Here is a 22,121-nt window from a genome sequence, read left to right as displayed (position 1 = left end):
TCTGCTGAAAATCACAAAGACCATGTGAGTGCAGTGGAGCAGGTGAGTATCTCCTGAAGGAAACACAGCCAATGGAGAGCCACAATGGAGCAGCCCAGAGAACTGTTAGGGACTGACTGCTCAGGGATGTGGGTAGAGGAACCTGGAATGAAGAAGTGAAGTTGAACCTAAGAAAAAGGGGAGGAAAAGTGTGATCTAAATGCTTGTCTTTTTGTTTCTCATTAGCTAAATCTATTTTAATTGGCAATAAATCAAATTAATTTTCAATAAGTAAGTCTGTTTTGCATGTGGCAGTAACAGGCAAGCAATCTCCCTGCCTTCACCTTGATCCACAAGCTTTTTCATCATAATTTTTCCCCCCTGTCATGCTGAGGGTAGTGAGTGAATAAACGGCTGAGTGGGAGTTTGGCCCTTAGACAAAGGCAACCCACCAAAAGAAATACACACATGAATATTTCCTCCTTCTTTGTTAGTTTTTAAAGGAAATATCCAGTATTTAAGGCAAGTATTGTCTTCAGGCTTTCCTCCTGCATCAGCTGACTGCAATGTCTTGATAGTAATTTACAAAAATAGGCCTTGTAACTGTTGTTTTTTTAATGAGTATCTCAAGAGATCCACTATCCTTCTTCAGGCTCTTATGGATCTTGAGCACAGATTTTGCTCTGAAGAGACCGTTTGTAGCAATATAGTTTTTATTTGCATAAAGGTTATTTTAACTTGAATTTATTCAGACATGAAAAGAATAAGAAAATGTGATTTTGCAGAGCCCAGGAATTCTAAGAATGCACTGAAATAAGACCTTAAGGAAATAAATACATCCTGAAAGGAGTTCCTTTTACTCTGTATTCTCTCTCTGCAGCCGCTTTACATGAATCTTTCAATTAACCTTTGAAACCAAGCAGAACCTCCATATTAGCCCTATCCAATTTTCACATTTTATGAGTTTAACACCCATTTAATCCATCTTCTCAAAAATTATTTTTCCCCAATAATTACTTTTATTTCCTTTTATGACAGAAATCTTAATATAAATTCATAAATACTCTGACGTGAGGAGGCAGTTCCATAGAACTTGAAAGTCCTTAAGGCAACAAAAGAGTAGAACTTAGAAGAGACAAAACTAATTTTGAAAATGACTTTTACGAATCCTTTACAGCTCTATAGACAGTTTATATGCTGTAGTTACAAATTCTTTGAAAATTTAGCTTACAAAGCAAGCTTTTCAAAAGACAACATTCAAACACAAGAAAACTTCTGTTCATGCTTCTGTTCATGCTCATGTTCATGTTACTATCATAAAGACATTCAAATAGGGAGAAAATAAAATTCAAAGATAACGGAAGAAAATCTCAAAAGTCACACCATTTTCATTTGCTTTAAAATTGCCCTGTCCTCCTGTATTACATCCATACGCATGCATACTGCAAGCATGTATTCAAAAGCTTATAAAGATATACATGAAATCACAGAACCAGAAGTGATGAGGCATTCTCCTCTGCAGCCATCATGTGCTTTATGAAAAGCAAAATTACTCCAGCCTTCTCTGTTTATATTGCACTCATGCAAAATTACCTCTAATAGTAGGTAGGAGCTTCTTATTCCCCATCAGAATTTTCCACATTTTGTAACCCATTTCCATCATATGATTTCATAAATCCAAACCCATTGAAATTAGACATGAACAATCTACCTGATTCTCATTCTACTCACGAAATTACGTTAAATATTTAAGTAAACACTATGCCTCCTGGAAAAAAAAAATAATCTTTTCAATAGATCTAGTGAAAAAGGCTATTTCATTATTTGCCTTTATAGAAGGAAATGGCTGGGTGAACTGGAGAGACTGACGTGTGGGTGAGTGGATGAATTAAATGTTTCACGTATCTGGGCCTCAGTTTCCCATAAAATTTTCAACTTATTTATGTATTTCTCACATCCTCACATGGCGATTCATATTAGAATAAATCTTCATATTACTCAAGCATTAAAAGGAGTCAAACTTTTCCTAAGTGGTTCTGAAATTCTTGCTCATTATTTTCAATATGTACTCTTTAAAATTGATATCAGCAACAACAGCAAAAGCAGTCACCTCAAGATTACTGTTCTATTAATACTTTATGCACTATTTTGTTTAATGGGAATCTCAAGAATATCATAAGACTTTGTGAAACAACCTGCACAAAACTCAATTTTGACTAATATAAGATCCTGGATTTTTATTTCTTTTTAGCATCTTCAGGACTTCCCTGACAGTTCTGCCTACCTGATAACACCGCAGAACACATTATTCTGTAAGTCTCTATGATTCTATTGACTGACTCTGATCCTATTCTGCTGCCAGTGCAAGCAGAACCACCCTAGAGAACTTCAGATACTAGTTTCTACTCTAGTTCCATTTGTTGCAAAACAACTGAAAATTGAAATAAGGTAGATGAATGACCACAAATGCTTCTACTTGGATTTTTTTCAAGAGATTTCAAGGGATTGAGTGCACCTTCAGCAGATTTGCAGATGACACCAAGTTGGCAGGAAGTGTCAATCTTCCAGGGGGTAGGATGGCCCTACAGGGGGATCTGGACAGGCTGGATTGCTGGGCTGAAGCCAATGGGATGAAGTTCAACAAGACCAAGTGCCAGATTCTGCACTTTCAGAACAACCCCAGGCAATGCTACAGGCTTGGGGCAGAGTGGCTGGAAGACTGTGTGGAAGAAATAGACCTGGGGGTGTCAGTCAATGCTTGGCTGAACATGAGCCAGCAGTGTGCTCAGGTGGCCAGGAAGGGCAATAGCGTCCTGGGTTGTATATGAAATAGTGCTGCCAGAAGGAGCGGGGAATTGATCATCCCACCGTACTCAGCACTTATGAGGCTGCACTTTGAGTACTTCTGGGTCCCTCACTACCAGAAAGAGCATGTCCACAGAAGGGCAATGAAGCTGATGAGGGGTCTGGAGCACAAGTCTTATGAGGAGTGTCTGAGGGAACTGCAACTGTTCAGTCTGGAGAAGAGAAGGCTTAGGGGAGACCCTATCGCTCTCTACAACTACCTGAAAGGAGACTGTGGCAAGGTGGGGGTCAGCCTCTTCTCCCTCGTAACTAGCAATAGGATGATAGGCCTCAAGTCATGCCAGGGAAGGTTCAGGTTGGATGACAGGAAAAAATTTCTTCTCCAAAAGAGTGGTTAGGTGCTGGAACAATTTGCCCAGGGAAGTGGTTGAGTCACCAACCTTGGTGGAGGGGTTCAAGAAACATTTACATGCTGTACTTAGGGATATGGTTTAGTGGGAAAATATTGGTGGTAGGTGGATGGTTGGACTAGGTGATCGTGGAGGTCTTTTCCAACCTTGGTGATAATAAAATTCTATGATTCTAAGAGAACAGAATGTTCCTAGGGAATTATACAGGGATTAAATATGAAGCATTCTAAGTGTTTGTAACGTGAATTTAGTGACAAGGACAATATCTATATAGGCTGGCTAAGAATTCAGTACGTAGCTGCATTTTTTTGCTTGGTAGATGTGTTTTGTTGAGTGGCTGTTTGGAGAAGTGCAGTTGGAAGAGAATGATCAAGTACTGCCAAGTCTCAGCCTTCTCTTGTGATTGACCATTCAGAAAGAACCACCCTTAACACTCCAAGAAGGACTCTTGAGCTTTTCTAATGGCATATGTTAATGATAAAATGCCTCATGAATTAATATCACTGCCCTTCAAAGCAACCTCCACGTCTTCCCATTCTAGTTTCAAAGGCAAAGTAAAATCTCTATAGCAATCAGAAAAGAAATATCAAGAGATAACATGAAGCACATCTTGATCATTCTTTTTAGCATTACTGAGCAGCTGGAAATAAGTTGGCAGTCATTCTGCAAAACCAGTTTTGTTTTCAGCTTGAACAATCATCCAACACATCATTTGCTTTTAGATTGTACTGTTAGCTTGAATCTGAGCATAGTGTCAGATTCTTCCATAGTTTTGCATAAAGAAAAAAAGCATTCTGTCAATACTAAAGAAGGAATAATTAAGTATTGTGAATGAATGCACACTGTACAGTATTTTTAAAGTCAGCAATAAAATTTCCATAGCAGCATTATATTCCCCATTAGACAAGTTTGAAAAACTCAGATAACTTTCCATTAACTTACCATTAAGTCTTTTCAATAGAGTAACACACGCTACTTAGTTTTGCCAAAAATATTACATTTGGAGCTATCCACATAAGTTGAATTATAGCAGTAAAGAAGTAGACACAGGAAAGAATCCCTGTATGAGGAAGGTGTGATCTCTGAGATATGTAAATCTTTTGAAATGACACCTACTTTTTCTAACACAGCTCACTGGGACATACTTCTTAGTGGTGCTGTATTCAAACTGATATCACTTAAGCAGAATGTGCAGTGAAACTTGTCACTACTATCTGAAAGGTAGTCCTTCTGAGAACTTGTCATATTTGTCAAGAATATAAACATTGACAGAATCCAAAGTGTGGATTAGTTTATTGCTCTTCCATACTGTAATTAGCTGTGTGGCATGTCATTTCAATTCCCCAGTTCTTTTATTTGTTTACAGCATTAGAGGTCTTGCTTTCAAATCTCCCTGAAACCCATCAATGTCCAATGTACAGGACAGTTTCTTGCCATTACGGTAATTGCTGTTTAAGAAAGATGTTAGATGATTACTTAGATTGATGACCCCACTTAGCAGCTGAAAAGAAAGACAACACTATATTCATCATTTGCGTCTAACAGTCACTGATTCACAAAATCTAACAGCATTCCAGAATGACAGATTATGATGGGTAAGTAATAAAGAATGGGATTACTGAGGATGGAAGGAAAGAGTAATACTTGAGAAGCTATAACTTCTCCACCTGTATCCCTCCTAAAGCATCACTTAAGGATCTCATGCAGATACACAATCAAAATCAAACTATAACTTGTAGATAAAACTAACAGAAAACATTTGAGGAAGTTGAATTTCCCTCCCCCTTCCTCTCCCCCCCCCCCCCCCTCCCCCCCCCCCCCCCCCCCCCCATTACTTAAATTTGGTATGCAGCTTCTAGTTTGAAATTTGTGGAAATATTTTTGCTTGAGTAAAACCAATTTTTAAGAGTTAAAAGTTGCTTTAAGAGCAGCCATGGGTACATTTATATTTGACTATGTATATTTGACTGCACATACAGATTAAGATGAATTCCCTTCTACGAATTCCTCTATGGCACTAAATTGCTAGTGTGAGTATACACTATGATTATCCTCAATATGAGCACGGTTGCCCTGTGATAGTCTTCAAATTAGGAGTAAATGAAATTATGCTCCTTGTTACAGCACGATAACAAAATACAAAAATGTGCATCTTTAAACAACATTTGTGCAATATTAATGAATTGGGGAAAAAAAAAAAAAAAAAGAAAAAAATTACAGCCAAGGCCCACATCAGAGAAATTCACAGAAATTTAAAAACACTGTTAAGCATAGGCACTTTCTGACATTGGGATCTTGTGAAAAGGGATCAAGTATCATGAACACAAAGAAATAGAAATGTTTCTGACTACTGACTACTAATTAAAAGCACATGCACTATAAATTGCCTTGTGTTAGATTATGGTAGATGTTGTCCTCAGGAAATTTTTTTTGTGTCGAACCAAATACCGAGGAGAGGAGACTCATCTTCAGAGGAGGGTGGTGGCTCACAAGACAGAAGGATTGGGACTGTATTTATATTAATACTATTCTGACAAACCATTGTGGCCATATTACACAAATATGTTGGTTAAAAATTTCAACCATCTAATTCTGATCCCATTCCTTCCTTCCTTCCTTCCTTCCAAACAAACAAACAAACAAACAAAAACAAAACAAGCAGTTTTGCATTTTTTGGACAAGCTCTCTTTTAATCACCACACAACACTAATACAGGCAGGAGTTCTAAATCATTCTGTATATGCTGGCCTTCAGATACTGGTAAGTGATCATGGGACTTCTTTTTATTAAAATAATCTGCCCAAAATCTGATGTTCCCTAGAGGTGAACAACAATTTTGAAGTCCCACTTGAGAAGAAGCCCCAAAATCCTGTTAATTCCAGACAATGCAAATGTTTCTGCCATCTTTTTCAGTAAAAAAGAAATATACTTTGAGGAGCTTCAGGACAGCGAAGGGCACTCCCTGCAGCGGGAGTGAGAAATAACATGACTGTAGATTGTAGCTCCAGCCATTCTCTCTACCTGCTAAATTTTGTTGAGCCTGGATAATTTCTGTAAAATATTTCAGTTTCTATGAATCATTATTTCCTAAAGAACATACATTTCATTGGAAAATTCCTGATATGCTCTGCTGAAGACTCAGCTGACTTCTTTCAGATAAACACTGTGAGAAGTCAAGGAAAGTTAAGGAAAAAAAAACCAACAACCCTAAATACTTCAGCAAAAAGAACAGCAGAGCTATTTTCACATTCACCCAAGATCAGTGCACATTTTAAGGCTACTATCACAAAGAATAGCTTTCAGCTCTGAGAACCAGATGTAGTGCCATGTTTGCATTAGAATCTTAATGTAAAAGATTTCGATTTGTTGAATGACTTATTTTCATTAAATTGCTTCAAACAACTATGCTCTTGAAAGCAACCCTAATACTTCTGTGATTTAAAGTTAGTTTCTTTATGAAGTAGCTATTAATTCAGTTCAAAAAGCATAATACACATTTTGTAAGATTAAAGAATAACACAAACTTATTCACAGAAGAAACTTATGATGGCATTTCTTTGGCAACCAAAGGAAATCTCAGTCAAGATGAGAACGTTTTTTCTTTCTTTCAAATCATCTGCTTCCTTTCTGTTATTTTAAACACCACATCTTCATCTGACATCTTTCTCTGATATCACTGTAATACTAAATTATAATTTCCTTAGAGCAAATATATATTCATAACGTGAGGGATGTTATAGCAACGGCGGTCAGACAAGCAAAGTCTTGAAAGCCCCCACATGCTTTTAGGTTACATTGAATGTTTTCTTGCACCTTTCCCTAGCAACCTCAACACCACACCAGGAACAATACTCCAAGCATTATAATCATTTGTCCTGACTTGTCTATAATATGGTGAGCTTATTTCATTCTGTGTTCCCAAGCATACCGATCCAAATCCTGATCTCATGTACCTTGACTTACTGTCTCCACTAGTTCCGCACTTGGTTACTGGTATAAAATCCAGCGCTTCTCCAGCACCTAAATATAATGCCAGGAATTTCTGACCTATTCCATTTGTTCTACTAATGTCTTTTACAAAAATAAAAACGTTAAAACTGTGCCAGCAAAATTCTTAGTGTATTCACAGGTACAGATGAAAAAAAGATGCGAGTTCTCCAATATTATAGACCATGCCAGTTAATGCAATGGAGAAAATATATTAAATATTATTAAAAATATATATATAGGCAAAGTACTCCTCTGTTTCTGAAACTCACCGTCTGCTTTAGCTACATACTCTCAGTTCCTAATGAAGATTAGGTTTTAAAATAAGTTAATACAAATTTCAGTTCAACTGCAGAAGAAAAGTTTCTTAGGTCTATGGAGACAAGCAACAGAGGACTGTGAACTCAGCGAGTAATGAGTGGTTGGCACTTCCCAAGCTTTAAGTAACAATGGGAAAGCTCTGCAACATGGCACCTTGTTGTATTAAAAAATCAGTGTCATAGCTTCTGTTTTCACCATAGACCAAAATGCAGGAGGTATCTCCATTGAAGAGAAATGAAGCATGAGGACTATTGGATTATCCAGCAGAACATTATACAGGCAGACATTTCCAAAGTTAAGCTCTAAGAATACATGAATAAATACAGATATTTATGTATAACGCAGAACATGTAAGAAATTAAAAGCAGCAACATATTATGCATGTTCTGATTGAGATTTGTAATTCCTATAAATGCAGTTTAAACCAGCGGCACAAAGCTCAGACAGAGACAGGAGACTGCTGTTACTAGCGCTGGCTCTACTTACATGAGAAATACAGCATTCAGATTCTTTGAGTTACACCCTGACCTAAGGTACAGTCTAGCATAAATTATTCCATTTTCATTGATAGTAGTGGCATCACTATCTCTTAATTTTGTACACAAGGACATTATTTCTTAGTGGCTGCAGACTGAAACAGCAAATGATTTGCAAATTCATAGAAGCCATAGTTAAAAAAAAAACAAAAAAAAAAAAACAGATTCCATTCCCTTTGTGCAAATAAAAAGCACTTTTTTTCCAGCTACTCTTCAAAGATTTTTGTGGAAAGTTGCCATATCACCAATACATAATTCACAACCATAATGCTTTCATCTGGTAAAACTAGAATATTCACTTGCTGAGCAAATTTACACATTGACAGAGCCTGCAAAATAATCTTTTCTGTGTGCCGAAGCTTGAATGCAGGTCTTTGTGCATTTAAATAAGTACACTCTGCAGCTATTTCTGAGGAGAACCGAAAGTGGAAATATATTTCCCAGAGTAAGGAATCCATAAAGAGACAGAATTATCTAATCCTTTTACAAGATGGGGAATTAAGCCATTCTTATGGCAATCTTTTATCTGCTGCTGCCTTCAAACCATTATCTCACAGGAGAAAAATTACAGTCTTTGTCAGTCTTTTCAGACTTAACACTCTTTCTTCCCCTGTGAAACATTTTTTTCCAGGACTTGTGAAAGAGTTGTGTGTGTGTGTGTGTCTTCAAGAGCCACATTAAAGCGTTATCCAGAGCCTCAAATTATGACCAACAGGCTTCCTCAGGCCCATGAGCTGCTGGTTTTCACCCTGTATTATTCACATCCAGAAGCAACTGCTACTGCTGATATACATCACAGTGTAGCACCCAACAGGAAGAATCTATAAACATCACAGTAAAGAATTAGCTTGCAAGGCACACATCAGAGAAGGAAAAAAAGTGGGGGAAAAAGCTTGGGCTTTTTAAGTTATTGGAAGGGGCCAAATGTGTTTTGTCAGTGGAGTTCTACAAACGAAGGACAGGATGAAACGGATGTCACCCTCCATTAGGGCTGTAGACAGTATAATAATCTCCGGGACTAGGCATACAGTTATATTACTTTCATTTTCAAATACACTCCTATTGCTTACGCTACTGCAAATCAAGATTAGGACATTCAAAAAAACTAAAAAGTCCTTTAAGTCTTCCCTCCTTAAGATTTCTTAACCATATTTTTTTTAATGTTTGCAGGATTATCAACCGTGTTATTCCAGTTCTTTCTTTTACAAGCAGGCTGAGATGTAGAAAAAAAAGGCAAAATATCATCAGCTGAACAATAGTTCTTAGAAAAGATGCTTTAGTGACACTTTAGTGACACACCATTCATTCATAGAATTTTATACAGTATTTTTCTTTCAGAACCAAAACCAGACAGTAATTCCTTGTTACTAGTTGCAGTAGGGCTGTCTCCGTGTGAACTCAGTGCACTACACGCCACATGTGCAAAAGCAGTTCTATCAATGTATCTATGTATAAGATACAATTGACCTGTGGATTTTATGTACCTGCTATACAGGTTTCAAACACACAAACAGAAAAAATCTTTCATTAGACAGAGTTCTTCCCTTTCCCCTGTATAGACAATTATTTATGTCAAAAACATTCCCACCCTTCACATGCAAACTTTAAGGAAGCAAAATAGCTGTTAAATCAAAGGCAGCTGATAAAGTCATCTCTGAGAGTATTATGTAACACAAGCACACAGAAATCCACAGTTCCTTTTAAAATTATACATCTTTCGTCTGTAAATATTGGTTTCTTCACAGCTCACATAATTCTCAGTAACAGACAATACTGTAATTATCACAATATTTTGGAACATCAGATAGGTCTGATATTATTGCTTGGTGGATTTGCCCAGTGGGGAAGAAAAGGAGGAAAAAAAAGTCTGTTCCTATGATTTCTGTTTGAGCCACTGATACCAATCTCCTGTTTTATATCATTCCTTTCTTATGTCACAGTTAAGATTTCAAAACAGACACACCTTGTCATTCTTTTAAAACACATATTCGCTGGGAGTTTTCCATGAAACTAATTAAAGTTTGGGATTAAAAGTCATAATAACTTGTGCATTTTAGAAGTCAATCATAAATCCAGGAACTCAAAAGCAATCATTTGAAATAACACAGATACTCTCTGTTTTGCATATAGTCAGATGTTCAGATGGAGCACTAGCCAATGAAAGAGCTGGCAATGCTTGCACAAGAGACAAACAAGCATGTTACTCTCACAATCTAGCAAAAGACAAACTCCTAAAATTTCATTTGTGTTTTTTTGTCCCTGATAACCACTAGGACTAGTAAAAACTTTTTCCTAGTCTTTTTCTATACAGTTTTTCTATTTTGGAGAAAGAACAAATAAGACACCAAAGTGGTTTGCCACTCCAAGAAAAGGAAAGATGAAGTGGTTTATTTTATCTGTATTTAAGACAAAATCAACAAAAGAAAGAGGAGGCTTTTGTGGGTTTTTTGTGCATCAAGCCTGGGCAAACAGATCACTGTTTAGATTCAACTCAGCCAAAAGCACACCAACAGCTTTTGATTAATTGTTTTGACTATTTTTTTCAACATAAGTTTCTTCATTTTTTCACAGTTCTATCAGTTCTTCTATAAGTTGTAGCAAAAGGAAACATATCTTCTTTCTTTGTAATTCTCCAGATTTAACAGAAAGTTTTAGAAGCTATAAAGCACAATTATTTGCAAAGAAAACAAAGGAAAAAAAGAATGAAAAATAATAACGCAATTCATCTGCAATGCTTTGCACTCCTTCCTCTGTAGAATAGCCACTTAGAAATAGCACACAGACAGAAAGCTAACAAACTACTCTGCCCTCATGAGGCCCCATCTGTAGTACTGCATCCAGGTCTGGGATCCCCACCCAATACAAGAAAAATGTGGAGCTGTTGGAGAGGGTCCAGAGGAGAGCCACCAAGATGATCAGGGGGCTGGAGCACCTCCCCTACAAAGACAGGCTGAGGGAGCTGGGCTTGTTCAGCCTGGAAAAGAGAAAGCTGCAGGGTGACCTCATTGCAGCCTTTCAGTACTTAAAGGGAGCCTACAAACAGGAGGGTAGTCAACTCTTTACAAGAGTAGATAATAGCATGACAAGGGGAAATGGTTTTAAGTTGAAGGAGGGAAGATTTAGGTTGGATATCAGGGGGGAGTTCTTTACAATGAGAGTGGTGAGGTGCTGGAACAGGCTGCCCAGAGAGGTTGTGGATGCCCCGTCCCTGAAGGTGTTCAAGGCCAGGTTGGATGGGGCCCTGGGCAGTCTGGTCTAGTACTGGACGTGGAGGCTGGCAGCCCTGCACGCGGCAGGGGGGTTGGAGCTTGATGATCCTTGAGGTCCCTTCTAACCCAAGCCATTCTATGATTGTATGCAATATGAGTCGGGAAATAAATATGTGCACATAATCAAATGATTTGTTAATGTTTGAAGACAAACTTCTTAGCAGTCCATATATGAAATCCAGTCTGAAAAATTTGGAAGCATTTTTTCCTTTGCAACTTTGAAGTCTTTGTTCTCAGATTTTAGGAATATTAACACAGTAGAAAGTTTCTGCTAGAAAGACTGAGAAACTAAACTGGCCTTACTACCTAATCAGAAATACAAATCCTTATGCAGATACATGTATAAAACCACACATATACCTGCATCCATTCCCCAGTATTACGTCACAGTATACAGAGCCAAACTAGGTAATAAGGAGAGCTTGAGAGGTTATTACTTCTACCACATCTGTACATTCTTGATTAATCTTAAATACAAATTCTATGACAGGATATCTTCACATTTCTTACCCTTTTGCTTTATGACTAGACAGAAATTAGTTGTTACCTTTAAAAGTTTACAAACAAGCAAAACTCAAACCCAAGGGGATTCCTCATAACATTTCTATGTAAAAGGCTGCACTCTAGACAAATCAAAGTTTAAATGTACAACAGGACAAGTCAACCCCATATAATTAACCATTGAGTATAAAGCTAGCAGGGAATAAAGGGTTTTAATGATTCAAAACCAAGTCAGTAGAAAGAAACAACAGATTACAGAATGGAACCTAATGGGAAAGACAATAAAATATTCAGATGCAAGTTACTTGGATGCACCCTCTGCTCTGAAAGAATACTCCCTATGCAGTTGCACAGACCTTTGGGGAACAGCAAAGAAAGCTATGAAGAAAAGAAGGAATCAAAACTGTAGGCAAGGTCTAAGGAGAAAATGAAATGTTTAGATTTCCAAATAGATATTATCATAACATATCATGATGTCAGAAATTAGAATTCATTCCTCTCAAATCTCAACATTTAGTCAGAGGATCCACTATTAATAGATTACTTTTCACAAAACACTATATTAGGACATTCAGGTCTAAGGAGAAAAAGGGGGATTCTAAGTCACATATACAGTATTTCACTCCCAATTCTGTTTGGAATAGATTATTTCTTATTCCCGTGATCAAGTCCTATCTAATTCCATCACCTTTTGGTTTATGATAATGCTCCAGTTGCAAGGATGACTCTAGCTTACTTAAACATACTTGAGTTGACTTTAAAAAGACATCTGCATATGCTATCTTGTATAGCTTTGCCAAGTCATAGAGCAGCTAAGGGACTTATGCACAAGCAGTCCAGCGTAGACATTGCCTTTTATTACCTCAGCAAGACATCAGGTATTGTTAAATATGTTCAGGATAAAGAGAAAGCGGTCCATGAAGTTTTAATGCCTTTTAGTACTGCAAGCATTTTCAACTACACTTCAAGTTTTATGGAGTAAATCACACCAAAAGAGCTTAGTGTGGAAGAGAAGACTTCACACACCCTTGAACAGCATATTACTGAAAGGAGTGAAGTACCTATAGGGATGGCTTGGTCTAATTTGGCAGAAAACAAATCCTGACCACCTGTTAAAAACTCTGCATCTACTCTCCTTCACCTCATCTCATCAGACTCTATCCCAGTGCTGCATGCTGCAGCACCTATTCCCTGATAGCTTTCCATCCCCAGCCATGGAGGATGGACAAGACAGAAGAACCTATCCCACTGCTTTCTGTACAGGGAACACAATGACAGTAAGGGCAGACTAACCATAAACAACAATAAGGGGATCTAGTGCACAACTGAAGATGGGGAAGTTCAGTAGGCTTCCTTCCTTCCCTTAAGACAGCCTTCCAAGTACTCATCTTTTTAAGTGTAGTTTTTTGTTAGCATTTATGATGTTCCTCACAGAGGCATATGCTTTCATTAATTTTTCTCTTAGCTGTCTGAAATTTCAGCAGCGTTATCTGTGGACAGTATATACATTAACTTGCCTTGTTTAACAGCAGTTTATTCTCTACATACAGTTGTCAGTTTTTCTGCTTTTGATAGTTAAGCATCATGCACTTTCCAAGTTCCAGGTACTCAGGCACAGTTTATTATCAAATTTTCCACCAAATGTTTCTTAATGACCTCAAGTCTCATTAGCATTGTTATAGCTTTGTAATACTCAGATAAAGTAGCTCCATATATACTCTTACTTTCTCGGAATATAAAATGTCTAAGACAGATGAACACCAGAGAATGTACCGACTAAATTGATTCCAGTTATTTTCTAGAGAGATCATAGAATGGCCTGGGTTGAAAAGGACCACAATGATCATTGAGTTTCAGGCCCCCTGCTATGTTGCAGGGTCGCCAACCACCAGACCAGGCTGCCCAGAGCCACATCCAGTCTGGCCTTGAATGCCTTCAGGGATGGGGCATCCACAACCTCCTTGGGCAACCTGTTCCAGTGTGTCACCACCAGAGATGTATAAAGGTCAATTCAGACAAGAGTTTTATTCTCTATCATTATTCTGTAACTTCTGTCAAATTTATAGAAATTGATGTCTATAGCAGATTTGTTTTTCTCTATCTGGTTCCTTCAGTTCTTTCCTCCACACTGTCATGATCCTCATGGAAGTATGTAACAAACCTATGCTTAAAGTCCAGCTCTGTATTTCAGAGCACCCACATGTGGTTCTTAAATTTCACACAGTACCACGTAGTTTATCTGAGTGTATATACCAAATACACACGGAAGTTGTGGAGACCATACTGCAGAAAATCAAGCTTACGAAAATAAAAAAAAATGCAGTTGGTTAAAGAAAAGTTGACTGGCTTTGGTAAATAAACAAGCTAATTTGAAGATTGGTGGGAGAAGAAACCATCCATTAAGAGTTAAGAGATACAGATGGTAAGCAGGGCAACAATAAATCAGTCACAGGCAAGGTAAACTGATGTAAGAGTTTTTGAATAATTTTTCCAAACAGATAATTCAGAGAGTATTCATAAATGGTAGCATGAACAAAGCATCTCATGCTTTCTACGTAATCAATACAAGCTACCAAACTTGACCTTTAATACACATCCCAATGAAAAGCTGTGATTAACTTTTTAATTTACAGATTCACTTTGCTTATACAATTATACATACACACACACACACGCACACACACACACACACACACTTGATCTCTCAAATATGTTGAAAGGCCTGAGGACACCGTGCTTGTGCTCCAACTAATCTTAAAACAAATTATTAACTAAATATATTGCATCTCAAAACTAAATTTGTATGCAACGAGTGCTCCTTCCCAACATTCTTGTTCAGAAGCCTTCAAGCTTGTGGCACAGTATGTTTTCTATAATCCCATTTCTTTTTTAATCACATGCAACCCCTTTTTTGTATTCCATTGATGTTAAGAAGAATGAATGCAGCCCTTGCGCTATTAAAAACAAAAAGCTTCTTACTTCCAGGAATGCACTGGCAAGACTCCACAAGAACAAGATTTAACTTTTGAGCATGGCAGTGGGCATACAAGGCTAATGGGTGGTCCTCCAAAAAAAAAAAAAAAAAAAAAAAAATCACCACAAAAAAACCCTTAAACTTCATTCAAATGGCCATAGTACATCAATATTATCTTATTATCTCACAAAACTCTCAGAGCACACATAACAAGATGTGAGAAAATGTGGAAGTACTGTTCAGCTTTACAATTTGTCACTTACACCTTTATTTAACACATATGAGTTTTGCTTATGTGTGAAGGTGCCTTATGACTCATCAGCTGAAAATGAGACTCAATTTGTTATGGTTGTATGTGAGAAAGAAATAACAAAATTGTATTACAGAATGGGTCAGTCCATTCAGTCCAGCTGGTAATACCCCTAGACAAAGATGGAATTTTTATTGTAAACACTTTGCTCAAATGATCTAAATCCACGTTGGCTGTAATAAAATTGCCTTTGCTAATTTTCCTGCCAAAACTGCAAAAAGTAATTATTCTAAGTACAGTTATTTTTGTATCCCCTTTTTTCTGTATCTACAAATCTTGCTTTGTTCTACCTTGTGAATGATGTCACCCTTTTATTTAGATGACTTAATATGCTGCTTAACATGTGATGTAGTTCAAGAGCAGCTATGGGAATAACATTGTCCTGTAGCTACTTTCCCATTTGAAAACCCTCTTAAAGCTGTTATCCATCTGCATTTTGCTCACCGTTTGTGAAACAACTATACAGAAAACAGTAAGCTCTCTGTTTCTTACAGCTATATTCCAGCCTACAAACCTATTTGTACTCCAGGAGAATTAACGCCTACTTTTACTATTCTTTTTCTCAGAGGTTTTGTGCTGGTTTTTTTTTTTCCTCTTTCATTTTTTAAATCGTAAGCTGTAAAAAATAACATGGTGTGATAGCCTGAAAGGATTCCTCTCATCTCCTAGATGGGTGAAAAACATGTTTTTATTAAAATTGCTGGCCTGCGTTGTGACAACTTCACCTGTTTTTCTTGAAGATGCTTGGTGAAATTATAAGCATTCATGAGTAGATGTCAGTTTCTAAAAAAAAGTTGTTAAAAAAAATGTATTTCTACTTTTGTCCGTTCTCAGACTCATGCCTTACAATTCTTGAAAAAGCTTTTACATTTTTTTTTCTAGGAGACTTAAAGCGATGGAGGATGTTTTACCAAATGCAGTCTCAGAAGCATTCCGAGTGATCCCCAAAATGTAAAATGTGTTTAATTTGCTTTGTAACAAGTCAGATTTATAAGCACTCCCATTTGGCATTCTTTCCAAAGACCTTCCTGTAACACTGTGTCAAACACTGCATCAGAAATCCCTCTCAGAAGAGCCACAGAATGGTCAAGTGAAGCTTCTGTAGAATGTATCATAGGAGGTTACATGACTGTACAATGAAATCATGGTGGAGCATTAAAGAAATATAGTGATTTGACAGAGCTAGATTTATGTATACATAAGAGTAAAATTAAACTTTTCTCTGAACTAAGATGCATGTTTTCTAACATTTGCAACTTGGCCAATCAACTTTGAGGTAAAAAGTCACATTCCTCCTACTGACAGCCCAAATACCTGCAGTAAACATGACTTGCTAATCTGTTTTGACAGGTCTCATTAGCTACAGAATACCCACTGCCATTAATAAGTCCATTCATTTCAAATGAATTTCTTTGATGAAAAAAAAAATGGATACAATTAAGAGGAAAGACAAGTGTTTAATTGTAGGTAAAAGTACTTCTAACAACAACTTATAGTGACTACTTTTTCAACTTTATTCAAATGTGCTTACCATGAAAGCCCAAAGTATTTATGTATGGCACATGAGACTACTTAGAAGATATGTAAGAATGAAACAAAAATATCTAAAACAAATAAATGCACTACAATACTGTATTATGACCTTAAAATAAATACTAGGTTTTCACACAACAATGGAGATAAATGCTTAGGAATCTTCATAGAGAGGATCCATCGCTTAGACGTTGATTTTCTGACGTGTTATCTTCAATGACTATATCACTGAGCAAAGAGAATTGCTCATGGAAAGAAACAGGAAAAAAACATAAAGCTGCTGCTAGAAGTCATTTGGCAAATTCACTATGAAGAAACTGAAAAAACAGAGCTAACTGCAATAAGAACTCAGTCTTGAAGAGGCGTGGACAGGTGTCCTCGAACTGAGTAAGTAAGAAGGAATGCTCCAAATGAATCAATAGATTTCTTCATCATGAATCTTCCTCACAACTGAATACAAAAGCAATACACAGTTCTATTTTAAGCCTCGTGCTACTGATAAGATGGCCTATTTTTTAATCTATCAGAAGTTTAAAGAAATTGTTGAACTGCAACCAGAAGAGCAAAAAAAAATCCAGTTAAGTAGTCAATCATCCAGTTCCTCCTTGACATTCTTAAACAGGGTAGAGACTGATGTAAAGGTCTACAGGTGACATGAAGTACTGCTTTTATTCCCTGATCATGAGAGTGAAGTGAGAAAAGGGTGTTTTATGAGATCTTTCTCTTGCAATTCATATTTCAGACTATTGCATCATGTAGTACAGTCAGTTAAAGGACAATATAACAATAGCCAAGGTTGCTAAGACTGGCCCAAGTTCTGAGTCGTATGCTCCCTGATGTGCAGAACTGAGAAGATATATTGCATTTTGGCACCTGCTGTTAGTGGCTATTTCAGGGAATTTAAAATTTAATTAAGCTTCATATTAATCCATACAAGACTTATATAGTTCTTATAAATTATAGACTTTTTAGTTCTAAGAGAGCATGTAAAAAAAATTAACATTTCCATTTCCTTACCTTTCTACATGATAGTTCATGGACAACTGATGCAAGTTCAAAAAAGGTGTCATGCTTTCACATAGCTAGTTATTTGGAAACATTTTATAACATATTCTATTTATTTTCCAGTGAATTGGGAAAAATCCCATGCCTAGCATTTTTGCTCTTTTCTTAAAGTATGTAGCTGTGCTGCTAACGGTAAAACTGCCTGGACTCACAAAGCCCATAGCCACTGCTGTTCTGTCAGTACTGGAACTGAAGTTTGAGGCCCCACGACCGTGCTGAGGAGATGCTACTGTGCAGATACTCAGTATGCCTATAGCTATACTCCCAGCGCATCAGAAAACGTTTTGGAGCCCCTCTTCCTACACAAGCGCCTTTAAAAAAGTAGTAATTTACAAGCAAAACGGGGGGGGGACCGGAGTAGAAACGTAGGGTGGCATATGGCCAAACTTTTGACTTAATTTCACCACAGGTTGCTTTTTATTTACAGGCAGCTAATCCCCTCTCAAACTATACAATGGAGCAGCCATTGGCAAAGCAGGCAGATAAAATTGGCATGCCTCAGTATTGGTTTTGTTAATCTGAACCATTAACAGAAGGGTGAGAAGGCTAGTTTTGTCATTTAAACAGGCTTAAATCCTTTCTCCAAATGAGCTTTTGTCTACACAGAAGAATGCATCTAGGAAATTTAGGGGGTTTCTGTTAGTGTTGCATTCTCAAGTTGACTTGGCTACAGGATCACCAAACTGTTTATTTGGCCCCCATACTGTAAATGCAAGAATTATTTCCAGCTGTCAAAATCAAAAAGGGTTCAACCCGATTAAATTATTTCTCAGAGGTGAAACAGGATGAGATTATAAAGTGCTAAAAAGCAGTTATTTGAAGTCCTGGACTGCACCTGTGCAACTAAATCTCCATTTATACAGGTGCTTTTCAAATTGGATTTGAACCTTTAAATTCCCTGATTCATCTCCTGAAAAAACCACAGAAGCTCAAATAACTAATGAAATTCAGAGACAGAAAGGCTTAAAATAGTTTCAAGCTGTGAAGTAAGGCCTAAGACTAACTACGCTCTTTGATTCACTGTTGACGCGACATATCAAGCATAAATGTTAAGTTGCACAATCCAGATTCCAGAGGTCATTGGGTAGCTAGCAGCTAAGTAATTTTTTTTTTTTTTTTAAACTTAGCACAGGAGAGTTCATCACCTGGCCCAAAACAAAGTGCAACACATATGAAAAACCTGGGGAAAGGAATGTATTTGGTAGCACGGTGTGGTTTTGATTTTTACCTGGCACATCTTGCACAGATATTCAACGTGACCTTTGCTTGGGGTTCAGCAGGATGAGCACTTCTACTCTGATTGAATTTGCTCCCAGAAGACACCAGACTTGTTACTCCTTCCATTCTTAGGTCATCAAGATCCTCTGCAACAAAACAGAATGACTAGGTGAATACAGTATTAATTTTTGTAGCAATACTTAATAATTCTGCTCATTTACAATTTATTCACTCCCTACAGGATCACTAAAAATTAGGAAGAAATCACACAATTACTTGAATAATATTAAGAAAAAAAAAACACATGAGATGGTTTTTATTTATATATATCAGTGTCTTGACACAAAGGGTTCCTTCAAAAATACTCAGTAGCATTTCCACTTCACAGTGCTGTCTATTCTTTCATCTTTATTTCTCCAGTTCATCTATAAAAACTAGCAAGCAAATACACTTGCCAGTTGCTTTGTCAAGAGATACTGACCAGTGTCTCAATTTCATGTAGGGCTCCATAGCAAAGAGAAAATTCACTTTTTTTTGAGTATATGGTCCTTTTTTGAGCATTGATATAGGCTGGTACATGGTCCTCCTCTGAGATTTTGTTGTTGCTTTATTATCCAATACTTAGCAAAGAAACACTGTTGCTAAAACAAAAATATTCCACTGAGCCCCGAATATGTAAAATAGATATGTATATCACACAAAAGGGACCATAATGAGCACACTTGTACTCACCACATCACTGTAATACACGAGCAACTAATAATCATAACTGGATTTTATACTACTACAAAATCACTCCCACTTTGTAGGAAGAGAGCTGAGGCTCTCAGAGAACTGTTTTTCCCAGATTACACTGGAATACTGTGTCTCAGAATGTAAACAATGTCTCCTGCTTTAAAGTCGAGACATCCTTAACATGACTTGCTTATTTTTTTACTAACATATAAAATGGGCACATCATGTATACCCAGCGCATTCATAAAGCACAACTTCAGGTTGCTTATAACTCCATTTGGTTCTAGCTCAAAAGTGAACAAACAAAGCACTAACTAGCTGCTATTGAATGGGCACCAACCATTCCACGTTCTGACTGAGGCTTGTGGCTTGCGATACATAGAGCACATGATCACCTAATTAAAATGTCTTTCAGATAATGTATGTACATACATTTTCATATACTTATGTCTACAAAAGAAACCAGACGTTAAAGGATCCAAGTGAAGCAGTATGCACGTAAAGGCAGACTGTCGATTTACAATCAGACAGTAAAACGTCACAGAGAATTCTAAAATCAGAAGCTCTATAGGTTCAACTGGAATTCAAATTACACAAGTAGTCATTACATATACACAGTGGAGTACCAGTCAGATTGGCAGGATAACGCCATGTTAATCATACTCTTTTTGGGAGACATCCATTTCAATAAACAAAATCCATCAATTGTGCTGAGAATAAAAGCACATCAAGACTAAAATTAAATGAATTTCTTGCCACTGAAATCCTGGAACTAGGTCTTTTTACCTGTGATGTTTTACTCTAGTTCTTAAGAAAATCCTCCCTCCTCATCTTAGTGGTATAAATAGACAGTTTCAGTAGTTCTGTCATCAGTTTACACCATTTCCACAACTTTTCCTTTAAATGCTATCGGTAGTTAATATACAAACTAATTCAAAGGACTTGGAAGGATATATGATAAAGAGTTATAAAATCAATCACTTATGAGACATTTCAGAGAAGGCATTACGTATTTGGAACATGCTATGTATTAAAATAAGTAATGTTAAATCATGTTTTAAAGAGGTGTGAAAAGTTATATATTTTTTAATAGATGTAAACCACTGGATGGATTACAGTTTAAATGAAATTGAAGCACATGCCTTATTTTTTCCTCCCTTGAACAGATGTGATTTCTTAAAATGGGGTTTTCAGCTGTTCCCTGCTTGATTAATAACTAAGAGTGTTTCAGTGGAGTAGTAACGTAGGCTGATGTACCTATACATGATGTACCTATAGCTGTAATTAACAGACAAATTGGCAGAATATTACATAGAACTGATTTATTACCACATGCTGGTAATAAATCAATCTTAGCAAAAAAAGATTTCATTTGAGAAGTCAATTCAGCTACATGGCTTGGAACGCTGGATCTTCCCTCTTTCAATGTATTCTTTGTTAGACCAACTAGTGACAATATAGCTGAGTGGTTCAGTGATTTTATTGAGGAGCAGTGAGATAATTCACTGAGAAAAAGAGAGAAAAAAGCTAAGTTGATGACTGCTTCTGTAACAAAGGACAGAAATATTGTTAAAACTCTCAAACCTTTAGAAAATTGGTACCAATATTTTTTACAGAGATAGGCCTGACGTTCAAGTAAATGAAAGATAGAATAAGATAAAGATAGAATCTCACTTGTGCTACTAAAAATGTGTTGTTTTACTGCATGACTGTGCACTGTATTTCTTCCATTTAATGTTATTATGATGTATATGCATCCTATAAAATTTTTCATTAAGAATGTCCTATGCGGTTAAAAAAAACCCAGCAAACCAACAACCCAAAAAAGCACCTATACAGTTTCATGTATTACCACAAAAATACAAAAAAAAAAAAAAAAAAAAAAAAAAAAAAAAAACCACAAAAAACTTAAAAGTGAGATAAGAATTACAATTGTAATAAAGCACAGGAACGGATGTTTCGGATGTTTCCCATATGATTAATAATGCTGCACTAAGATAAATTCTTTGTGAATTTGTATAGGCAAGTTTCATCAGCAAGAGGAAAGGGAAAAGGTATCTATTTCAGCAAAACAAGAACACATCCCAGAAATCGGCTGATGTTTTTAAAGAGGATGTTGTTTGTAATTATTTCCTGTTTTGAGGAGGAGGAGGGACAGGGGACAGAGGAAGGGGCACTGATATTCTAGACTGTCAAATAGTCTGGAATAATATTCTTGAATCTGTGCAATATTGTTTAATGCCTCAGGATGAGGAGATGTGAAAATATTTCACAGGCTTTTGAAAGGCTCTCACAGCATTCACAGTAGGGCCCGAGCTGATCTTATGAAAAACATCTCCTGAATATGGTGAAAGTTCACTTCCAAAGAAGGTTCACATACTCAGGATCTGTTCTACATTTTTTGACACAATACTATCATTTTTGCCTCTTCTTTCCGCTGCAAAGCATTATGTAAGAAGGAGCAAAGCTGGAAAAAGT

The 22,121-nt window shown here is 36.8% G+C and overlaps 1 protein-coding gene across 2 annotated transcripts in view; it reads right to left on the bottom strand.

Moving 5' to 3' along the window:
- C8orf34 (C8orf34 homolog) overlaps positions 1–22,121 on the bottom strand; it is a 170,730-nt gene that overhangs the window by 38,163 nt on the left and 110,446 nt on the right. For both annotated transcript variants that reach the window (XM_025147990.3, XM_015282758.4), the window contains one exon: positions 18,919–19,054. In XM_025147990.3, coding sequence (XP_025003758.2) covers positions 18,919–19,054 — 136 coding nt within the window. The remainder of the gene's footprint in view (positions 1–18,918; positions 19,055–22,121) is intronic.

The sequence above is a fragment of the Gallus gallus genome, chromosome 2, assembly GCF_016699485.2.
Source record: "Gallus gallus isolate bGalGal1 chromosome 2, bGalGal1.mat.broiler.GRCg7b, whole genome shotgun sequence".
Lineage (NCBI taxonomy): Eukaryota > Metazoa > Chordata > Aves > Galliformes > Phasianidae > Gallus > Gallus gallus.
The sequence above is the reverse complement of the archived record's forward strand: the minus strand, read 5'-3'. Positions and strand labels throughout refer to the sequence as shown.